General features: G+C 57.4%; 3 protein-coding genes across 6 annotated transcripts in view; 1 reads left to right on the forward strand and 2 right to left on the reverse strand.

The window, feature by feature from the left end:
• Positions 1-12,111, forward strand: part of ZMYM3 (zinc finger MYM-type containing 3) — a 32,039-nt gene extending 19,928 nt beyond the window's left edge. For 3 of the 4 annotated variants that reach the window (XM_077186096.1, XM_077186095.1, XM_054641237.2), the window contains exons 13-25: positions 418-583; positions 4,254-4,312; positions 4,853-5,021; positions 5,592-5,707; positions 5,863-6,037; positions 6,588-6,734; positions 7,474-7,577; positions 7,977-8,145; positions 8,267-8,418; positions 8,862-8,976; positions 9,869-10,123; positions 10,209-10,326; positions 10,738-12,111. In XM_077186096.1, coding sequence (XP_077042211.1) covers positions 418-583; positions 4,254-4,312; positions 4,853-5,021; positions 5,592-5,707; positions 5,863-6,037; positions 6,588-6,734; positions 7,474-7,577; positions 7,977-8,145; positions 8,267-8,418; positions 8,862-8,976; positions 9,869-10,123; positions 10,209-10,326; positions 10,738-10,936 — 1,944 coding nt within the window. In that variant the 3' untranslated portion in view covers positions 10,937-12,111. The remainder of the gene's footprint in view (positions 1-417; positions 584-4,253; positions 4,313-4,852; positions 5,022-5,591; positions 5,708-5,862; positions 6,038-6,587; positions 6,735-7,473; positions 7,578-7,976; positions 8,146-8,266; positions 8,419-8,861; positions 8,977-9,868; positions 10,124-10,208; positions 10,327-10,737) is intronic. The other variant, XM_077186097.1, reaches the window with a different exon arrangement.
• Positions 12,112-12,481: 370 nt separating this feature from the next.
• On the reverse strand, positions 12,482-14,200 carry LOC129125681 (gap junction alpha-3 protein-like). The gene has a single exon (XM_054641239.2). The coding sequence runs from the start codon at positions 13,546-13,548 to the stop codon at positions 12,670-12,672; it is 879 nt and encodes a 292-aa protein (XP_054497214.2). The 5' UTR covers positions 13,549-14,200; the 3' UTR covers positions 12,482-12,669.
• Positions 14,201-14,339: 139 nt separating this feature from the next.
• Positions 14,340-16,118, reverse strand: GJB1 (gap junction protein beta 1). The gene is made up of 2 exons (XM_054641477.2): positions 16,014-16,118; positions 14,340-15,328 (listed from the first exon to the last, which is right to left on the reverse strand). The coding sequence occupies exon 2, from the start codon at positions 15,314-15,316 to the stop codon at positions 14,477-14,479; it is 840 nt and encodes a 279-aa protein (XP_054497452.1). The 5' UTR covers positions 15,317-15,328; positions 16,014-16,118; the 3' UTR covers positions 14,340-14,476.
• Positions 16,119-20,681: the final 4,563 nt, after the last annotated feature.

Below are 20,681 nucleotides of genomic sequence, written 5' to 3' on the forward strand. Positions count from 1 at the left end.
GCACTGGCAGCTTGTGCTAAGTGCTGTGGTGGGCACAGCACCCAAATAAGTGGGCATTGCACTGAGGAAGTTCGCACTGCTGGAGTCTGGCTGGCACTGCTGCGGAGAACCTGGCACTGCTGGAGTCCTGCCTGGCAATGACGGGACACTGCTACGGGGAAGCTCACGTAGCTGGAGTCCCCAGCTGATCCTGCCAGACAGAGCACTGCCCTGAGGAAGCTCACAGTGCTGGATCCGCGGCCAGTGCTGCTGGGAGAAGTTCGCACCGCTGGAGTCCCCGGCTGGCACTGGCAGGGCACTGCTGTGGGGAAGCTCACTGCACCTTGCGATGTGCACCTTTCACTGGAGAGTTGTGTTGCACTCGGAGGGGGTGTGGTTAGTTACTCGTTGTTTCTCTCCTGCTGATGCGGGCTTTAGGCAGCTCGGTGCCATGCCTGCAAGCGTCAGGGGAAGCTGCTGGAAACCATCCACTGGCGGGGGCAAATCAAACACTTCTGCAACCAGCAGTGTCTGCTGCGATTTTACAATCAACAGAACCAGCCCAACCTGGACACGCAGAAGGGGCCCGAGAGCCTGCTGAACAGTGAGTAGGAGGGAGGGAGGGAACCTGCATAGCTCAGTCTGAGAGACACAGGGAAGACTCAACAGCAGGGGGTGGAAGCTGCCTGCCTGGGACTGGAGGAGACGCTAGGGAACAATCCTGCACTGGCCCCTGGGGGGGAAAGAACGGAGTGGGACCTAATGGGCTTCTCCATCTCTAACATCTATGGTTCTATGACACACAGGGCCCAGACGGGAGGAGCCGGTGCCAGCGTGCTGCCTGTAGCTCACACTCTTAGCGAGGATACTCAGGGATTTAACATCCTCAAGTTGCCAGCGGAGAGCTCGATTTACAGGGTTAGGGGACAGCGTGGTTTGGCATGACAATCCACCTGCAGCCTCACACCACCTCCGAGCTGTGACCTTCTCAGATCTCATAAACTAATCTGGATTGGGCCAGGTCAGTGCTTGGATGGGAAACATTCAAGGACAAAGAAGGGTGCTGCAGGAAGTGGTGCTGGTGATGCTGTAGGTGGGCTCTCCTTCAGCCAGAGCTGAACCTAGAACGGTCTTGAGGGAGCGCTGAGCTGCTGGAGGCACTGTGTCTTGCGATGTTAGGTTGGAGTCCTACCACTTACCCAAAGTTCACTGCAGCTTTGGGGAGTTGCGAACCCTGTGTCCCAGATAACCCCATTCTGCAACCATGGAGTACCAGCTGGAAAGGAGATTTTCACTGCCTGTTGCCCCATTTCCTATCATTAACTCGAGCCAGTTCCTTATGGAAGATTGCAAAGTGCTTTGGGATCCCTCAGGATGGAAGGTGCTCCTAGTGACAGTGACAAGACACCGCTTGGCCCTCGGACTCCTGCAGTCTCATTCTGCTTGGTCTTTCTTAGGCCACGATCTCCTGGGTGACTTGGTGATATAGTTAAAGTGGTAGCACTTGCTTCAGTGCATCAAGCTTCAACACATACCTGCATCACAGGTTCAGGGCTTTGCTGGCCTCCCTGGGATTTCATGATGTGTAAAACCCTGGCTAGGGTGTGCCAAGGAGGGGAAACCAAGACAAGGACCTTCTCATGAGAGAACTCATCCTCCATCTCCAGACTCTTGAGGTTCCTCCCCTGACTATAGAGCACTGATCATAGGACAGGGGAAGCTCTGGATGTCGTTGCTGCTTAGCAAAGCAGAGCTGCTCTGCCAGAAGCAGCAGGTTCCCCCAGCTAGGGGAAGCCCAACCTGCCTTCCAAGAGCCACGCTCCATTACAGGCTGTGTGAGGTGACAGCTCAAGTGGCAGCACACTGGAGTGACCTGGAAAAGGAACTGTTGGTTTCTGCTGGCACAGGGGTGCCCATGGGAATTCTGCTTGATTTACAGTGCTCTGCTGCCCAAGGGAGGAAGAGGTGTGTGGTGTGTGACATGCTGGTTCCTGTAGCTCACCAAGTGATTGCACAGCCCTGGCCATGCTGTTCCATTTGTCCTCTGCTGTTGAAGCATGTTGCTTTTGAGAGATCTGTAACACGGCTTTTGGGACAGGCACAGTGGGCAAGCTCTGCCTGCAGAGGGAAGATGTTTCACACTGTTCAGCCCTTCTCTCTGTGGAGCCATGGACTACATGAGAAGTACCTTCACCACCACCAACAACCACAGGAGTCTCAGGCCTCCTCCACCACATCTCTGGAGGCCCCCCCAGAACTCTGCTGCTTGGTATGTGGGGCATCACTCTTCACTGTGCCACAGCTGCATCTCCATGCAACCTGTAAGGACTAAAGGGAGCCAAGGAAAAGCCTGTCATCAGTTGTCAGTGCTCAGCTGAGCACGAGTTCCAGGCTGCCCCAGCAGTTGCTGGGCTTAGTGGATGCTGCTGGTTGCACTGCACCCTCTGTATCCTCTGGCACACCAGTCCCCTGCCAGATGTGGGACAGCTGTGGACATCCTTGCCCCAGGACTGTGGCATACTGCTGAGTTTGCAAAGGAAGGATGCTGAAGCCAGGACCCACTTACACAGAGAGCTTTCCAGCTGTGCTGTGCTGTGCAGGGGATTTTGGGAGGACCAGCTTCTGCATGGTCTCCTGTGGACCTGACAGCTTTCTTCCCAGCTTGCAAGGGACTACCTGGATTTCAGGCTCGTCTTGGGCAGAGCTGCTTATTCTTGCTTACTCTCCTGCAGCCAGTGATTGCCTAAAACCATTAATTCCTGGGATCCAGTGGCTGCTACCAATCCGGTGATCCTGAGAGTTCTTGTAGCTGATCATACAAGCAGACATTCCCTTGCTGGGAACAGTCCATCTAGTGTGGGATTGAGGAGCTTTGCTTCAAAACTGTGCCCAAAGGCTTCCAAAAGGAGCTGGCTCTGCACTGGGCTGTCCAGCTGGAGAGGGTAGAAGTCACAGTTGTGGCAGGCAGTGCCTTGACAGCTCCTTGTTGGTATTGGGATGAGAATAAAGAATAAGCTGCAGCTTTCCTGGAAGCCTGGACACATAGCATATGACAGGAGAATCTTGTTTTCTTTAGTCCTAAATCATTGGCCAGTGGGGCAATCATGTTTGCTTTAGATTCTGCTGCAGCAGAAATTCTGCTCATAATCCATAGCTTGTCTTTCCTCATTCAGGCCATTGGTGTTTCCTACCTGGACCTGCTGCCCATCCACTTTGGGTTGTCAGGGTGAGTTCTTGGCCCCTGAGACTGCTGCAGATCCTGTGGCTGAATGCTTAGCTGCAGATTAGGGAGCTTCCTCCAGCTGGGATTTATCTGTTGCCCCCTGTGGTGGTCAGCAAATGGAGCCTGATGGGCCTCAAATTGTACAAGAATTATTCTTCATTTCCTCAGGTCAGAGGAAGTCTTCACAGTGTGAATGTCCCTGTGTTGGACCTTTAGGAATCTGGGTCTTTCCTGAAGGACCTGTCTGTGTACAGGAGTTGTGAATGGACCCGCCACTGCCTTTGGGTGCTGGGACCTGCTGCTGTCCTTGCAGGGGTCTCCATGCATGGCCCACCAGTAGAAGGCAATTCTTTCTGCCAGTCACATGGGTAACCAGGGATCACTGGAGACTGGGGTGAAGGTGCTCTGGGAGCTCACCAGCCTTTGAGATGGGTGCAGGTTTTCTGCAGAGCACATGAGCTGGATTCTCATCCAGGGCAGGGTGATGGTGTCACCACCTGAGACCAGCGTCTGCCACACGCGCCTCTCCCCTGCAGGTGATCCTCTCTTTCCTTAGGGGAATGGACTGCATCCCTAGGGCTGGGCTAAGCTGTCTCTCTGCTTTCTGGGATTTCTTACAATGCTGCTGCTAGCTCTGTCACCTTCTTCCTAGGGATCTCGAAGCACTTTGCCAAGATATTTGTTGCAGGGATATGGAGGCACAGGGAGGGGCCATGGCTCGGTACAGCAAGCCAATAGGCAGAGCTGGGATTAGAGCCCTGGATTCCTCTCTCTACAAGGGGCTGGGATTTCTCCTGACCTGCTGTGATGGGGAAGGGGTGGACTGTAGGGGAACACAAAATCACATGGGAATAACTTGATCTTGGAGCTGTAGTGTCTTCTGAGGTGTTAGGGCTAGAGATTGTGGAAAGATTAACTGTTCCTGGAGTGGCCAGGAGCAGTTTCTGGAGAGCCTGTCCCTGCTCTCTGGCTGCTTGCACCTCCAGTCCCAGCAGTGGGACATGTTGGCCCAGGAGCTCTTGAACTTAAGAGTTGTTGCTTTCTCTTACAGGTCAGACTTCAGAGCCAAAGCCAGCTGTCCCTTCCACACAGAAGGCAGAAACTAACATGGTAAGACCCATTGGTGGTAGGAGTTTGCAAGACAAAGGGGCTGTCCCCAAAGAGAGGACAGTTCTGCCATTGCTCAGGGAGATTTCATTCTTACAAAACAATGCATTTTGAGATGTCTGGGTAGTGGGAGATGAAAAGAGCTCCTAGGAAGGCAGCATCAACATATCTCCTGCAAGGGGGAAGAATAAGTGTTCCCCAGGAATCATTGATGAATATCTTGACACTGTGGCACTGGTTCCTCTTTGCACATTGCTTTCTTGTGCCTGGGTATAATTGCTGTCCCACTGTTCCCCTCTACCCCATGGGACAGGAGCCACCATGGCTGGACTCCTGACACAGCAGAGGCAGCACACAGGTTTGCTGCCTGCCAGGAACAGCTTTGCTGCCCTTCATCATGGCCTGACCATGGGAGTGTCCATGTGTTGGGAACTGCCAGGCTCCAGGAGGTGCTTTGGGAGTCATTCCATCTGCACCTGTAGTAGGGAAGAGATTGTGCTGCCTTAGGTGGACACCAACCTCCTGCTTTCTGCATTTCCCCAGCTGTCAGCAAAGGCCTCCTCAGCCCAAACCTCTCCAGCTGTGCCACCTCCTGCCCCACCTCTGGTTCCAGCCACCCCTCGGAAAAACAAAGCTGCCATGTGTAAACCCCTGATGCAGAACCGGGGTGTCTCCTGCAAGTTTGAAATGAAGTCCAAAGGATGTCAGACAGGTAGGAAAGCAAGACTTAACTGTAGAATTACAGGGGCATTTTGGAAAGGCAAGTGCTGCAGACTAACTGTGAATCCAGCCTGAAATGCTGCACAGAGTGGGCTGGGTGTTTGGCACCGTGCTGAGAAGTCTCTGGGCAGGTGCAGGGCACACATGACAGGGTTTTCCATCACCATTTCCATCACCAGCAAAAGGAGAGATATAGAAAACTCTATAGCATGATCCTACTTCTTGTAGGATAGCTCCTGTTCCTCTGGAGGTCATTAGCTTGTCTGAGGGCTGTCTGCTAAACTCTAGTTCCTGTTGGGCATGTGTGTGGTGTGCAGCATATGCAAGGCGACTAGACCTCTTAGCAAGGCTATGTAAGAGCAGGATTTGTACTTCTGGCTAAGGGAAGCCTCTCTTGTTGCTGACTTTGACTTGCTGCTGTTGCAGCTCTGCCCCTGAGTCCTAGGAGCTGGTGGCTGGAAGGGCCGTGGTGCTGGATGGCTGGGGGCATGGCAGCATGCAGCAGAGCTGGGTGGAGGAACTTCAGGGATTAAGGTCACTGATGTATTTTTGCTCTTGTCAGAGGCTGACTGGAAGCCCCAGCTGGTTGTGTTGCCAATCCCCGTCCCGATCTTCGTGCCTGTGCCTATGCATATGTACTGCCAGAAAGTACCTGTGCCTTTCTCCATGCCTGTCCCGGTAAGCAACACGCTTCACCTGCCCGTGTTCTGCTGCTCTTGTGATCCTGCCTTGCTCAAGCCTCCCTGCTTCTCTGTTCATGCTCTTCTCCTGCCTCTGCTTTTGTGTCAGTCTACTGAGTGTCAGTTTTCTGCCTGATGTGCTGCTGTCCACAGGTGCCTGTGCCAATGTTCCTGCCCACCACACTGGAGAGCACAGAGAAGATTGTGGAGACCATTGAGGAACTGAAGGTGAAGATCCCCTCCAATCCCCTAGAGGCTGACATCCTGGCCATGGCTGAGATGATTGCAGAGGCTGAGGAACTGGACAAAGCCTCCTCAGACCTGTGTGGTAGGTTCTGTCATGGCTTGGTCTGGTCCAACAGCTGGGATCAAGGGGGGTTTGCCAGCTCTTGGAGCTAGAACACCTGCTGGGATTGTGGCTTTCCCAAAGCCTTTGGAAAGGAAGCAGGGAAGAGCAAGTCCTTAACTTCTACTGAGGAGGTACCAGAAGGGAAGAGCTGCAGCAGAGATCAGTGTCTGCCACTGTCCCTTTTGGGGATGCCAGTCTTGTGGACAGGTGCAGCTCTCTATTTATTCAGGTGGCAGTTCAGATTCTTCCCTAAAGCAGCTTCCATACTACAAAAGGTAGCTACATCCAGCCCTGCTCTTGCAGATTTTTTTACTTGGGGGCTGCATTCCTATAAATGGCAGTGATGGGGGTTGTTGCTGGGGAGACAACAAATTTCCAATGTTTTGCTGTCCAGGGAAAGCTGGACAGTTCAAGTGTAGTGGGGCTGCTCTGAGCACAGGGATCCTGACTTCGTTTTCCAATTATCACAGGGAAAACAGACAAAATGTTTTCAAGAAAGTTTCGTTTCTGATGAACTTTTTCCTTTCAGACCTGGTGAGTAACCAGAGTGCAGAGGGTCTCCTGGAGGACTGTGACCTGTTTGGACCAGCACGGGACGATGTGTTGGCTATGGCTGTCAAGATGGCAAATGTCCTCGATGAGCCGGGCCAGGACCTGGAGGCTGACTTCCCTAAGAGTAAGAGCTGGGGGACACAGGTGTGCAGGGCTGCTGAGGGGCCTCCCACTGCCCTCAGCTGTGTGCACTCACCTCCCTGTGCCCTCTGACTGACCTGGTGTGAGAGCCCTGCAGTGACTGCTTGCAGCAGGGGTGGGGGGACCAACACTTCTGAAGGAGTGTTTGTCCAGACTAAACTTACCTGTTGTAAGTTTAGACCCAGAGAAGGGGGAATGAGAAGCTGATTTTAACAGCACAAAGAGCAGGGCAGCAGTACAGGTGTGTTTATGAGTGATGAGACCAGAGGATCCAGCTAGATGAGAAACCTGGACAAGGCATGGCATCCTGAGAAATGGCAGAATTGCTGAGTGTCTGTTTACAGAAGGTGGAAGAAGAGGCAGGGACTTGCAGGAGCACAGCAATGCTGAGGCAGGATGCTAGCAGTAAACAGAATTGAGCTGCCTGTGGCAGACTGTCCACAGTACTGACCTGGCACCAGGGAACGAGGAATGTTCCTCAAGTTTAAAAAATAAACAAAAAACTGTCAGAGATAAAAATGTGGGGTTCTGGTTATTCTGAGAAATTTTAGCATTGTCTGCCAGAGCCTTATTTCCTTTGTTGGGCTGTGGCTAAAAGTTCATGCCAGGCAGTTGTAGGGGATGTGAAGTGTTCCCTCTTCATTTTGCTGTAAAAATCAGGCCAGCACAGGGGGCAGGATGAGAAGTCTCAGCTGAGCCCTTCTGCCTGTGTTTCCTTTCAGACCCTCTGGACATCAACCCCAGTGTGGATTTCCTCTTTGACTGTGGGCTGGTGGGACCAGACGATGTGTCCACAGAGCAAGATCTGCCTCGAGCTGTGCGGAAGGTGAGTTCTCTGTGGGTACTGCCTGCTTAAAGCCCTTTAGGTTTGGAGTGGGAGCTGCCACCTGGGATGTAGGAGATGAACTGTACCAGAGTCTTTGGTGTGCTGGGGAGGTTGTGCCCTCTCCTTTCAGGGCATGGTTGGCCTGCAGGCCACTCCTTGAATGAAAATACTTGCTTGTCACTTTGGAGGAGCTTTGAATGCTACAAGTCATGTGACAGCTGGTCTCTTTTGTGCCTATGACCCTCGTAACTAATGAGCTTTGTTGGCTTGGCTGCCAGCAGAAGGGTGCCTGCTGCCATGGCACACTGTGGGGAGCTGGCAGTCAGCAGGTGTGAGGGTGGCCAGGAGTCCTGCACCTGTCCCAGGTGGGTGCCCAGTCTCACAAACACCTCTCTGCAGGGGCAGAAGCGCCTGGTGCTCTCTGAAAGCTGTTCCCGGGACTCGATGAGCAGCCAGCCCAGCTGTACAGTGCTCAACTACTCGTATGGTGTGAATGCCTGGAAGTCCTGGGTACAAGCCAAGTATGCAGGGGGAGAAACCAGCAAGGGAGAGGAGCTACGTTTCGGCCGTAAGTGCCTTGTCTGGATGCAGTGCAGTGGCAGAAACCTCCCAGAAGCTGCACCTTGGGGTGTTGAGGTATTCCTGATCTTGTAGGCTGTTGTCTGAGGCTGATGTGCTTGTCTCTGCAGCCAAGCCCATGAGGATCAAGGAAGACATCTTAGCCTGCTCAGCAGCTGAGCTCAACTACGGCCTGGCACAGTTTGTCAAGGAGATAACGCGGCCCAATGGGGAGCGCTATGAACCAGACAGCATCTATTACCTCTGCCTTGGCATCCAGCAGGTGAGGGAGGCCTGTTGCCCCCATCCTCTACAGCCAGACTGGGACTCAGATCTGGTGAGGGGAGCTTGTACCCTCAATTCTGCCTTCTGGGGACCCAGAGAAGCTGGCTGGACTCTCCTTTGGTGCCTCAGCCCAGGACAGCATCCCACCTGGTTTAGTCTTTGTTCCCAAGCTGAGAATAGGGTGGCATCCATTCCCCAGCCTTGTACCCTTCTTGCACATCTCTGAGGAGGGGCTGGGGCATCTCCCCAGACTCAGGCCCTTCTTCAGCACTAAGTCTGCTTTGTCGTGCCCCAAGGTTTCTTTGCAGCTCTCTGTGTCTGCCCAGCAGCTCTGGTGGTGCAAGGAGGGGTGCTCTGCATATGTGCCCTGGGCTCTCTGGGGAGGGTTTGCATTCCAGGTGCTGCTGTGTTTCTCTTGACTGTGTGTTCTGTCCTTTCTAGTACCTGCTCGAGAACAATCGTATGGTGAATATATTTACAGACCTTTACTACCTGACCTTCGTGCAGGAGCTGAACAAATCTCTGAGTGGTTGGCAACCCACAATCTTACCAAATAGTACGTGTCTTCAGAGTACCTTCAGTCCCCATAAATCCTGTTTGTGCTTGTAGCCTTGGATCCTCTGGCCTGATTGTGCTCCCCCAGCTTCAACCTTGGCATAGGCAGCACAGTCCTGCTGTGTGTTGAGGTCATACTGCCCCAAACCAACTGCAGAGCCAGCATGGTTTATGCTTCAGCTGCTTCTGTTGCCCACAGTCAGGGTAGCTGGGAGCAGAGCACTTTGTATCCTGGGACAATTTGAATTTTTACAACACTTCACAGTGATGTCTCCAGCTTTGGCAAGGAGAATGCCAAGCCAGGAGGCACACTGGTGCATGTGTTTGCATTCCCAACACATGGATAAGCCCTGCACATGATGCTAGGCCTTGGCCAAGGTTGCTGTGCTGCTGCCTTGTGAATAGGCTAACCTAGAGCTCTGCAGAGGCTTTTCTTGTTGCTGTGATCTGGGCTGCCTTCCCTGCTGTGTCTTGTCAGTAGTTATTTCATAGATCCAGCCTCATCTCTGCAGATTGGCTATCCCAGGCAGAGCCATTTGACTCCAGACCTGTGTATCTAGGCAGGAGCTAGCCAGATCTCTCCTGCCTGCTGCTTTTCCCTAATCACTCACTGAGGGTGGTGGAGCACTGACCTGGAGTTCACTTTTTGGCCATCTGTAGTGATGAGCAGTTAGGATTGATTTGGGTTCTCACCTGGGGTTTGGCTGTGATCTGGGGAGGCTTATGGCTGGGCAGAGCTCTAGCTCTGCTCATGGCTCAGGAGAAAAAACCTTGTGGAAAAAGAGATGCTGTGAAGCATCACTCTGTTTTGCAGTGAGCTTGCGGAGGCAGGGTGAAGGGATTGCCCCAAAGCCACTGCTGATGTGACCTGGTTCTCCCTCTGTGTGTTGCAGACACAGTTTTCTCCCGTGTCGAGGAGGAGCACCTCTGGGAGTGCAAACAGCTGGGTGTTTACTCACCCTTTGTGCTTCTCAACACCCTCATGTTCTTCAACACCAAGTTCTTTGGGCTGCAGACAGCAGAGGAGCACATGCAGCTCTCCTTCACCAACGTGGTGCGCCAGTCCCGCAAGTGCACCACAGCCCGTGGCATGACCAAGGTGGTGAGCATCCGCTACTACGCTCCTGCCAAGCAGAAGAAAAGCCGAGGTGGGTCTGGGGGAACATCTCTGTTCCTCCCCCTGCATCCCCCATCAGGACCCAGCCATGATCCAGCTCCTCTCCCTGTCTGCAGATGGTGGCTCTGGAAAACGGAAGCGTGAGGAGGAGGTACCGATGCTGGAGCAGCGGGAGAACAGGATGAATCCCCTCCGATGCCCAGTCAAGTTTTATGAGTTTTATCTCTCCAAATGGTGAGGCTTTCTCTGGAGAAGAGGCATGTGCCACTTGGGGCCACTTTTTAGTTTTGATGGAACCCTGTGGAGTGACTGCTGCTCTCCAGACATTTGTACAGAGCATGCAGTCTTGCCCAGGCTCTGTGCTGCTTCACTAGACCAAGTTTGAGAGAATGCTTCTCTCTGGCCTCTTCCACTTCCTGCCCTTCTCCAGACTGGCAGGAATGTGCAGTAGGAGTCCAGTGCTTGGGTGGTTGGGGGTTTTGGCCTTGAACAAGGAGCTGTAGGCTGAGTTTGTGTCCTTACCCTACTAAATGATGAGAGGCTGTGATGAGCTGTGAACACCCCTTGCTAAACACATCAGGCCAGGCTGTCTGAGCCCCTGCAGGGAGCTGGCAGCCCAGGTCTGACCCTGCTGTCTCTCCACAGTCCCGAGAGCCTGCGGAACCGCAGCGACGTGTTCTACCTGCAGCCCGAGCGCTCGTGCATCGCCGAGTCCCCGCTCTGGTACTCGGTGATCCCCATGGACCGCAGCATGCTGGAGAGCATGCTGAACCGCATCCTGGCCGTCAGGGAGATCTACGAGGAGCACAGCCGCCTCAGCAGCCTGGAGGACGACGTGGACTAAGGCAGAGGTGCTGCTGGACTGGCTGCACTCCAGCCCTGGACACCTCATCTTGCTGCTTCCCATTGCAGGGCAGGGGCCCTGCAGTATAGGAAGGGATGGTGCTGCAGCAGTGCTGTCCCTGCATCATTACCAGACTTGGACCTCCCATCCTGCTCATTACAGGCATCCCCTACGTACGTGGCCCCCACACTCAGCTCTGTCTCCAGTTTTGGCTGCTGGGTGAGCCATCTTCCCCAGGGTCTGTTCCCGTGGCACAGGAGTGGCAGAGTCCCTGGTGCAGCTCCCCTTGCCCAGCCCTCCCCTCCCCTCCCCCCAGGCCTGCCACTACCCCTCTCTCCCCATGCCCCAGGGCAGGAATTGCACAAAACACATTGCCCCATTGGACCAGTGGCCCCCAAAGCTTTTACTTCCCTCTTCCTTTAGCATTCCCTCACAAGGCTTGAGGTATCAAGGCAGGAACAGTAGCTCTGCTGCTGGGGCAGGATTGTCTTTTCAAGCCAGTGGGCATGGGCCACAGGCAGCCTGAGAGCTGTTGGGTCAGGGGGAGAACTTTTATCCTGGGGTAAGAGAGATTTGGGTTGGTTGCAGGAAGTGGATGGAGCTTGCACTGGAATTTGTGGGCAGAGATCTGGCCTTGCCACAGGGATACCTCCCTTGTGTGCCACCAGGATGCCTCCCTCTCTTTGGTCAATGTTTTCTGAGTTTGCTGAAAACTGATGGAGATGGGTCTGTACTAGTGCTGCCCCTCTGTCCCCACTGTTCCCTGTCTTGGTGTAAGGACCCTCCCCTGTGCAAGGTGCCATCAGTGGAAACCTCTGCTCCAGCCAGAGGGGCCCAGGCATTTGCTGGCAGAAGCAGGGAGCCCTGCCTGGCCTCCCCCTCCCTCCCACAGCCACAGGCTGCCACCACCCTGCCCAGGGTAAGTCTGGCTCCAGCTGTGCCACTCTGTGCTGCCTCCTGCCCCTTCTCGTGTTCTGGTTGGTTTTCTTGAGCTGTACATGGGTCTCCTGTTGAGCCTGTATATATTGTTCTGGGCCCTGGCCTGGGGCCATCTGTTCTCTGTGTCCATGTGGAGAGTGAGCTGCTCACCAGTCTTGTTGTAGTGATGCCAGGGCAGTAGGACTAACCCTGTGTCTCTGGAAACCATTCATTTCAAATAAAGATGTGGAAAACTTTGGCAGCCCCTGGTTTTTCCCCGTGGGCAGGGTGAGCATTGTAGAACAGGGCCAGTGTCCCTGTGCTGCTGTGCACCTTGCTCCTGTCCATCCCAGCCTGTGCTCCCTGCACTTCCTACCTTGCCTGGGCCCTGCTGTCCTGCCAGCTCTGCAATGTGCTGATAGCCTCTGCCCCAGTGCCCACTGGTGCCAGCATGGCATGCCCTGCCTGTCCCTGCCCTGCCCTCGGCCCACAGTGCAGCAGCCCCACCCAAGCCGGCAGTGGCCCTGCCCTGACCATGCAGTGTGTCCGTAGGATGGAGCAGCTGGAGAGCAATGCCACAGTTCCTGTGAGCAGAGCAGGACTCAAGTGAGGTGCAGTAAATGTTTATTTTCTCCCCCTTCCAAGCTCTACTCTCAGCTCTGCTGCTCCCAGGAGTGCCAGGAGCAGCTGAGTAGTGTCCCCAAGGCTGTTCCCAGCCCTCCATGCCTTGGGCCTGGCAGAGACTGGACACACAATCACCACTGTGACCACCCACCCACGCATTGCCCATCCCTGACCATCCCAGCAGGCCACGTTTACACTGCCAGGTCTGCTGCTCGCATGTCCCTGTGGGACCCACCAGCCACCCCGAGCCATGCACCTGCCTTCTTCAGCGGTGCCAGGCCATGGGGGGGACTGCCACCCCTGGGCAGAGTGACATAGGTGCTGCCAGGCCCTACAGGCCCACCAGGAGCGGTCAGGATGCGGGACTTGGGGCCTGGCCCTCGACGGCACTTGGTGAGACCCAGGTGGTAGATCTCCACCAGGTTGAGCAGCAGGGACACGCAGGCCACCCCCAGCATGAAGAGGATGAAGATGGTCTTCTCAGTGGGCCGGGAGATGTAGCAGTTGACCGTGTTGGGGCAGGGCCAGCGGCTGCAGGTGTAGAGGGGCTTCAGCTGGAACCCATACAAGGCATACTGGCCCACAATGAAGCCCACTTCCAGGAGAGCCTTGAAGACAATGTTGCAGATGTAGGTCCTCAGGATGGCCCCCCGCATGCACACCCGTGCCCTCGTGTTCCCTGCAGGGAGCTGGGGCTGCCTGGGGCGCTGCCGCCTGGCCCCGCTGCCGGCCCGTGCTGCTGTTTGCTGCTGTGCCTTCTCCTCCAGATGCACCAGGTGCAGGATGTGCCCCAGATACACGAGGCTGGGGGTGGAGACAAAGATGATCTGCAGCACCCAGAAACGGAGGTGGGAGATGGGGAAGGTGCTGTCATAGCAGGCATTTTGGCAGCCGGGCTGCTGTGTGTCACAGGAGAAGCCAGACAGCTCGTCACCCCAGACCCGCTCCGCGGCTGCCCCCAGCACCAGGATGCGGAAGACGAAGAGGACGGTGAGCCAGACCTTCCCCACCACCGTGGAGTGCTCCTGGGCATTCTCCAGCAGCCGGCCCAGCAGGCTCCAGTCCCCCATGGCACGTGCTGTGGTGCCCTGCAAGACAGCCACCCTCCAGACATAGCCACCCCACAACCCACCAAAACGCCGCCCCACTCCCTGGCCAAGGAGGTGTACACAAGACCCAGCTCAAGGCTGTCCTTGGAGTGTCCCCATCCTGCATCCCAGGGGACCCCCTAACCTGCCACAAGGAGATCAAGGGGAGCAAAGGCCTCCAGCAGAGAGCTGGGAGCACCGTGGGGAACAACCGCGGTGGCAGCATGGGGACCTCTCACCGTAGACGGTGCGTGGGGCAGAGCCCGGTGCTCCTGTGCCGTCCCCTCCTGTCACGGGGGTGATGGGGGATGCTGCGAGGCCCCTTCCCAGCCGGTCCCCAGCTCCTCTGTGGGGTGCAGACAGGTCTGCCTGCTCTGTCTGTCCGGTCACCCAACAGCAAGCATGGGGTTATTGGGGCATGAGGCAGCTGCGTGCCCCATTGGCTTTCACTGTGACTGGCACATCAAACAGCCACTGGGGAAACTTTTTCCCTCTATTTTTGGTCTGGGCACTTTTCTAATTATATTCGGGGCTGCAGGGGCTGGTGCTGGGGGAGTGCAAGCCCTTGGACACTGATCAATGCCACCCAGGGGTCACTGGCCGCTGCTGGCTGTCAGGGCAACACAGCCACAGCCCCAGCTCAGCCCTGGCACTGCAGCCCCCACAGCCCCTCGTGGCACCCACCAGGGCTTGGGTGCAGGGATGGACACCCCACACTGGCACCCCAGCTCCCAGCATATCACGGCCAGAGCAGAAAGGAGGGAGGCAGCACCTGAGAATGGAGATTTAATGGCCCAAGATGCCCTCCTGGCCATCTAGGAGAGCCACACTCATGCCTGAGGGATGCCATCCTTGGGACAGGGACAGTAACAGGCCCATGGGGTGACTGTGGGGCCAGCGGCCCCTGCCCCTAGCAGGCAGAGCAGCGGTCACCCTTCTCCTGCAGCCCAGAGTTGCGGCGCAGCATGTCCTTGAGGGAACCGTCCTGCTCTGTCAGCAGCTGGTTGATCTCGTTCTGCTTGTACTCAGAGGAATGCTTGTGCCCGTAGAAGGAGCCCTTCGCCGACGAGGGGTTGGAGTGGTGCTGGCTTCGGCGGGCACAGGCCCGCACCACCAGGTAGACCAGCTCTGCCATGTTGAGGATGATGCAGACACTGGAGGTGACCAGCATGAAGACAGTGAAGATGGTCTTCTCAGTGGGCCGGGAGATGAAGCAGTCGACAGTGTTGGGGCAGGGGTAAGCCTCGCACTTTACCAGCCGCATCATCTGGTAGCCTGGGTAGAGCATGTAGAAGATGTACATGAACACGGCCTCGAAGAGCAGCCTGAAGACCACGCTGCAGACGTATGTCCACCACAGCGATCCCGCTATGCGCATCTTGTGCTTCTTGACCTCTTCCATGTGCTTGGCATCCGCGTGCCCGGTCATCACCAGCAGCTTCTTCTCCTGGTGCTGCTGGTAGGCCACGTGCATTGCCACGAGAAGGGCTGGCGTGGTGACGAGGATGAGCTGCAGCGCCCACAGGCGGATGTGGGAGATGGGGAAGAAGTGGTCATAGCAGACGCTGTTGCAGCCAGGCTGCTGGGTGTTGCAGGTGAAGGCAGATTTCTCATCCCCCCAAACGCTCTCGGCTGCCACCACTAACACCATTATCCGGAAGATGAAGATGACAGAGAGCCAGATGCGCCCGATGGCGGTGGAGTGGCGGTTCACCCCGCTCAGCACCGTGTACAGCCCGGCCCAATTCATCGTTTCTCACGTCTGCAGGAGAGAGCAGTGAGGGATGGTGTTAGGAGCAGGAAGGACCCCTGGCTGAGAGCCAGCAGAGCAGGTCCGGGCTCCAGTGGCAGCAGCCCCAGGAGGGACCTGGGAGCAACTGGGTGGCAGCCCTGATGGGTGGAGAGCAGGATCGACAGACAGGAGGATGGCAGCGTGGCTCCTGCTCCCGACACGGCTCCAGGCAGCATTTTGGCCAGAGCAGGCGGGAGACTGGCTGCCCCAGCAGTGCCAGATTCTCCAGTCCTGCCACCCCACGCTGGCACAGGGATTCTAACCCACAGCTGCCACAGAGAATGAGGGTGAAGCTCCTACACCTTCTCAGGGACCCCCAGTACCCAGTGCTGAGCTCTTTGGCTAGGAATGGTCCCAAGGAGCTTCATGGGCTCCACTGCACCAGTGCCTCCCTTCGTCCTCCCATTATCTGCAGGAGCGTGGCCAGAGAGCCCTGAGCTGGGGCAATCCCCCCGTGCAGCCCTGCACTGCCACCCTCCCAGGGCCATCCTGGCCCGGGGAACACAGGGTGATCCCACCCCCAGGCACAGACCCCTGCCCCACCAGAGCTCCCCACGGACACTGAGCAGCCCCGGGAGCTGCTTCCCACCCCGGCAGGAGTCTGGGTGGCCGGGACCAGCCACCCCCCAGTGTGGAGGATCCTAGCGACGCGTACCTGCCGGTGAGGAAAGGTCCTCGCAAGCTGCCCCCAGTGGCCCCTCTAAGGTCTCATGCCTCCCGCAGGAGAGCTCTGCTCCGCCTGCCCTCGTCTCTCTCTGCCACTGCCCTGCACTGGAAGTCATATGCTGCTTTATAAACTATTTGCATACAATGGGGCCTTTATCGGCCCATGAACAACACACTTTAGCATTCAGATCTAACGCCCTGACTTCCGCCCACCCTGGCCAAACAAAGTGCCTGTGTGCTGCATTCCCGCTGCTCGGCCCTGCACCCACTCCCACCTCCCCACCACGCCCCGCACCGACCCCGGACACGGCCCCGCCACCCGCGGGCTGCTCGTGGCTCTGCCCGGCGGGACCCACGCCACAGACAGACATCGCCGGGCCGGACAGGCCACCCAGCGTGTCCGGAGGTCCCTAGCCCAGGAAGCATGGCCGAGCGTGCACATCCCGCATGGACGGCACAGGGCGCTGGAGCAGGGGTCTGCACTGAGCTGCCGCGGGGCAGGGTGGCACTGGGTCCTGCCATCCCCTCAAGGCTCTGGTGCCAGCAGCAGCGTCTGTGAGGGCACCGGAGCTGCCCCACGCGTGCCGTCGGAGACGTGGGAGAAAGGGCGGCGGAGAGAAGCTGCTGTGCGCTGGGGCTGCGCTCCTCCCCCGAGAGGGACTCACCGACGGTGTCCTACTGCTCGGACATGCGGCTGGGGACAACAATCCCTGTGCTCGCACAGCCCCCGTGTCCCCAAGGCTGGTATCCCAGCCACACCGTCACACTGTGCCCCATCCCTGCAGGGATGGCGCCGTGTCCCAGGGGTTTTGTCCCCAGCCTCAGGTGGGGAGCAGCGTACCCAGTAAACCCTCCCAGCTGGGTACCTGCAGGCTGGAGGGGCAGTCAGTGCCATCCCAAATGCCACCTCCATCCCTTAGCCCAAGGTGCGAGCAGCCGGAGCTGTGCAAGCGGTGGCAGCCAAAGACCGTCCAGCAAAGCTGTGAGGACGCCGCTTGTGCCCCCAGTGCCCCTTCCCCACTCCCGCCATGAGGACCAGCATTGCCGGCTCCCCTCTCCCAGGGCCGAGCCCTGCCTGTGGTCCCCATTGTAGCCCCCCTGGTGCTCCCCAGCTGGGGGACATGCGGCCACCCCCGGAACGGTGCTGTGCCCGCCAGCTTCTCACCTCAACAACAGGACAATCAATCAATGCTGTTCGGGATTGCAGCAATCAGTCTGCACCGCACCACCCCCCTGGACTTTATACTGCCCTGAAAGCACGCCACCCCCGCCTCCCAAACAGCCTTGCTCCTTCCACGACTCGCCGAGTAAACACCGCAGGTGTGTCCAGCCAGGCTCACACCCACCCGCACCCACCAGCGGCTGAGCATCCCCCGGCGCCAGCCCCCGGGCTACTGCAGCACCGGGGCAGGGCCGGCCCCCCAGGATGGTCCCCGGGGACATTTCTGGTCGCCGTGGCCCCACTCCCCTGCTGTGAGCATCCTCCCCGCTGCATTCCTTGCAAGCCAGACACATGCACGGTGGAGGAGCCCTGCTCTCCACCCGGGTGATGACTCTGGGTACCCCCAGCTCTCGGAGCACCTTGATCTGGTGCTTCAGGCTGCCGGCTGGCCCCCGGGGAGCCACCAATACCCAGATTTAATGTGTAAAAGTGCAGATGGGGAAAGGCAAACAGCCGGTCAACGATTAACTCGGCTGGCCCGCTTCAAGGTCCCGCCGCCCAGCACCCCGTGTGGGACACGGCGACCCTGCCGCTCATCCTGGGCCCCTGGCCGGGCTGCAGGAGCCCGCACGCCGTCCCTTGTATGGGGGTGACAGTGGTGCCGGTGTCCCCGCATGGGGACGGCAGGGTGGCACCGTGCAGCGGCTGGGGCCGCTCGGGGCGCCCGCACAGCGGGGCGGGGGTCGGTGGGCAGTGAGATAGCGGCGGTGGCTGATGTGGGCAGGGCTGGCTGGGGCCATTGGGGCCACAATCTCAGCCTCTGATAATCCGCCACACCTGAGTCAGCAGCGCCGGCGAGTTGCTGCAGCGGCGGCACCGCCCGGTCCCGCACCCCGGGCGGGTTCTGGGGGTTAATGCAGGGCACACTGGGGCAGCAAGGGGCTACTGGGGCCCGGCTGGAGAGATCGGGCTGGGGGGGGTCACTGGGGGCCATCAAGAGGAGGGCAGACTGCTGAGCACTGGGCTGGGCTGAGCTAAGTGGGACGAGGCACAACGGGAGGCTGGCATGGGGAGAAGGGTCCCTGGGAGCCAGGATAGGGGTCTTACTGCAGGGAGGGAGGCTTACTGCAGGGAGGTCCCTGGGAGCCAGGCGAGAGGGCACTGGGGATTACTGGGAGCCAGGATAGGGGTGACTGAGGGACACTGGGAGCCAGGACAGGGGTGAACTGGGAATTACTGGGAGCCAGGACAGGGGTGAACTGGGAATTACTGGGAGCCAGGACAGGGGTGGCTGAGGAGCACTGGGAGCCAGGTGAGGGGTGACTGGGAGCGTTAGGAGCCAGGCGAGGGGTGAATGGGAATTACTGGGAGCCAGGATAGGGGTGACTTGGGGGCGCTGGGAGCCAGGATAGGGGTGGCTGGGGGGCGCTGGGAGCCATCTAGGCGCTGGGAGTTGAGGGGTGAATGGGGATTACTGGGAGCCGGTTGAGGGGTGGATGGGCATTACTGGGAGGCAGCTGAGGGGTGAATGAGGATTACTGGGAGCCGGTTGAGGGGTGGATGGGCATTACTGGGAGCCGGTCGAGGGGTGAATGGGCATTACTGGGAGGCAGCTGAGGGGTGAATGGGCATTACTGGGAGCCGGCTGAGGGGTGGATGGGCATTACTGGGAGCCGGTTGAGGGGTGGATGGGCATTACTGGGAGCCGGCTGAGGGGTGGATGGGCATTACTGGGGGCCGGTCGAGGGGTGAATGGAGATTACTGGGAGCCGGTTGAGGGGTCGCCGGGGGGCTCGGGCCGTGCGGCGGGGGTGTCGCCAGGTGGCGCTGCGGGGCCGGGCCGGGGGCGGCGGGGCCGCACCTGCCCGCGGCAGCACCGCTGGGGCTCAGCGCGGGAATCCGTCTAAAATGTAGTAAAAATGGAGAAAAAAACAACCGGAAAGAGGAGGAGGAACCCAGGGCGTTGCTGTCCAGCCCTGTGCCCGCCCGCTGTCCTTGCAGGGAGTTGGCTGGGAGGAGCAGAGGTCCCGGAGCGCGGGCAGTCCCCTCGCTGCTGGCCACAGGTTGAACTGCAGGAGCCGTCGGGGAAGGACAGGCTGTACTGAACAGCGGCCGGCGCTGCCTCCAGTACCCAGAAAACTGCCCCGCCCGCGGCCACGCGGGCCAGAAATGCGCTTCTTGTTAATGACGCTAATTGTGGAGGTAATTGGTGTCTGGAGTTGCAGCGGAAGAGTTCAAAGACGTGGGCACGTCTAACGCAGATAAGCTGATGAGATGGGCAGGACTGAGTCAGCATGAGGATGGTGGGACAGACGTGACGCAGCTGCTGGCATTCTCGTAGGGTCAGAGAACTTGCAGCCCAGCAGTCTGTATGGGCACGATGGATGAAATCAAGCTTGAACTATCACTGAAACATCTCCACTGTCAGGAGGACTGCAGAGGAGGCTTCCAGAGTCTCCTTTCCCCAGCCATTCTGCTCCAGGCAGGGCTCAGCCTCGTCACTGGATGGCCACTGCAGTGCAGGGGCTGCTGGGTTCCAGGCTTGGACTGGCAGCAGGACAGGCATCCCTGGATCCAGGCTGCTGTTCTCAGAGAGACAAAACCCTCAGCTCTGAGTCAACTGCCAGGAAGGTCACTGGCAGTGGGTGAGCACAGAAATCCTTTGTGCTGCTGCAGCACAGGGCAGAGGGGGTTGCAGCCTAAGACTTAACAGCTTGTTCTGCCTGCCTGTGAGTCTGCTCTCCTGTGTCCTGGGTGCATCAGAGGTGTGGGGAACAGCACCAGGGCACTATCCCAGTGATGCTACGGTGAAGATGTCCTGGTTTGAGAGGAACTGGGTTTTTTGGGATGCTGTGGTCAACTGAGGTTTCAACTGTGTTTCCAGGGGAAAGCCTATGGTACAAGAGGGACTCCTCCCTCCTTGATGAACTGAGAATTGATTATCTAAAGGGTGGTGATGGACTGAGAGTTGGTGATCTGAGGGGTGGATGTATTGGAAATTTGGTGGGGGGAGGAGGAATGTTTTTTGGAAGGTTTTCATTCCGAGTTCTGTGTGTGTTTCTCTTTATATATAGTTGTAGGTTAATAAAGTTTTTTCTTCTTTATTCCTGAGTTGGAGCCTGCTTTGCTCCATTCCTGGTCACATCTCACAGCAGACACCAGGGAGCATATATTTTCATGGGGGCACTGGCATTGTGCCAGCGTCAAACCGTGACAGAAGAGCAGCATCCCTGCCCTCCTGCTGGCTGTGAATCCTCAAGCAGCCAGAGTCCAGCCACAGATCACTCACTCACTCCCTCCCATGCCAGGGACACCTTTGCAGTTGAGTTCCCTTATGGTTCTCCTTGCCAGCAGCCCTAAACATGTCCCCTGAAGCAGAGGATGTCCCACAGTTGTCACGCAGATGTAAAGTGTTCATACCCTCTGGGATACAGTGTCCATTGAGCTTTGCCAGGTCTCCAAAGGAAAACTGTTGATGGTCAAGGACACCCTGGA

Source organism: Agelaius phoeniceus, chromosome 14, assembly GCF_051311805.1.
Source record: "Agelaius phoeniceus isolate bAgePho1 chromosome 14, bAgePho1.hap1, whole genome shotgun sequence".
Lineage (NCBI taxonomy): Eukaryota > Metazoa > Chordata > Aves > Passeriformes > Icteridae > Agelaius > Agelaius phoeniceus.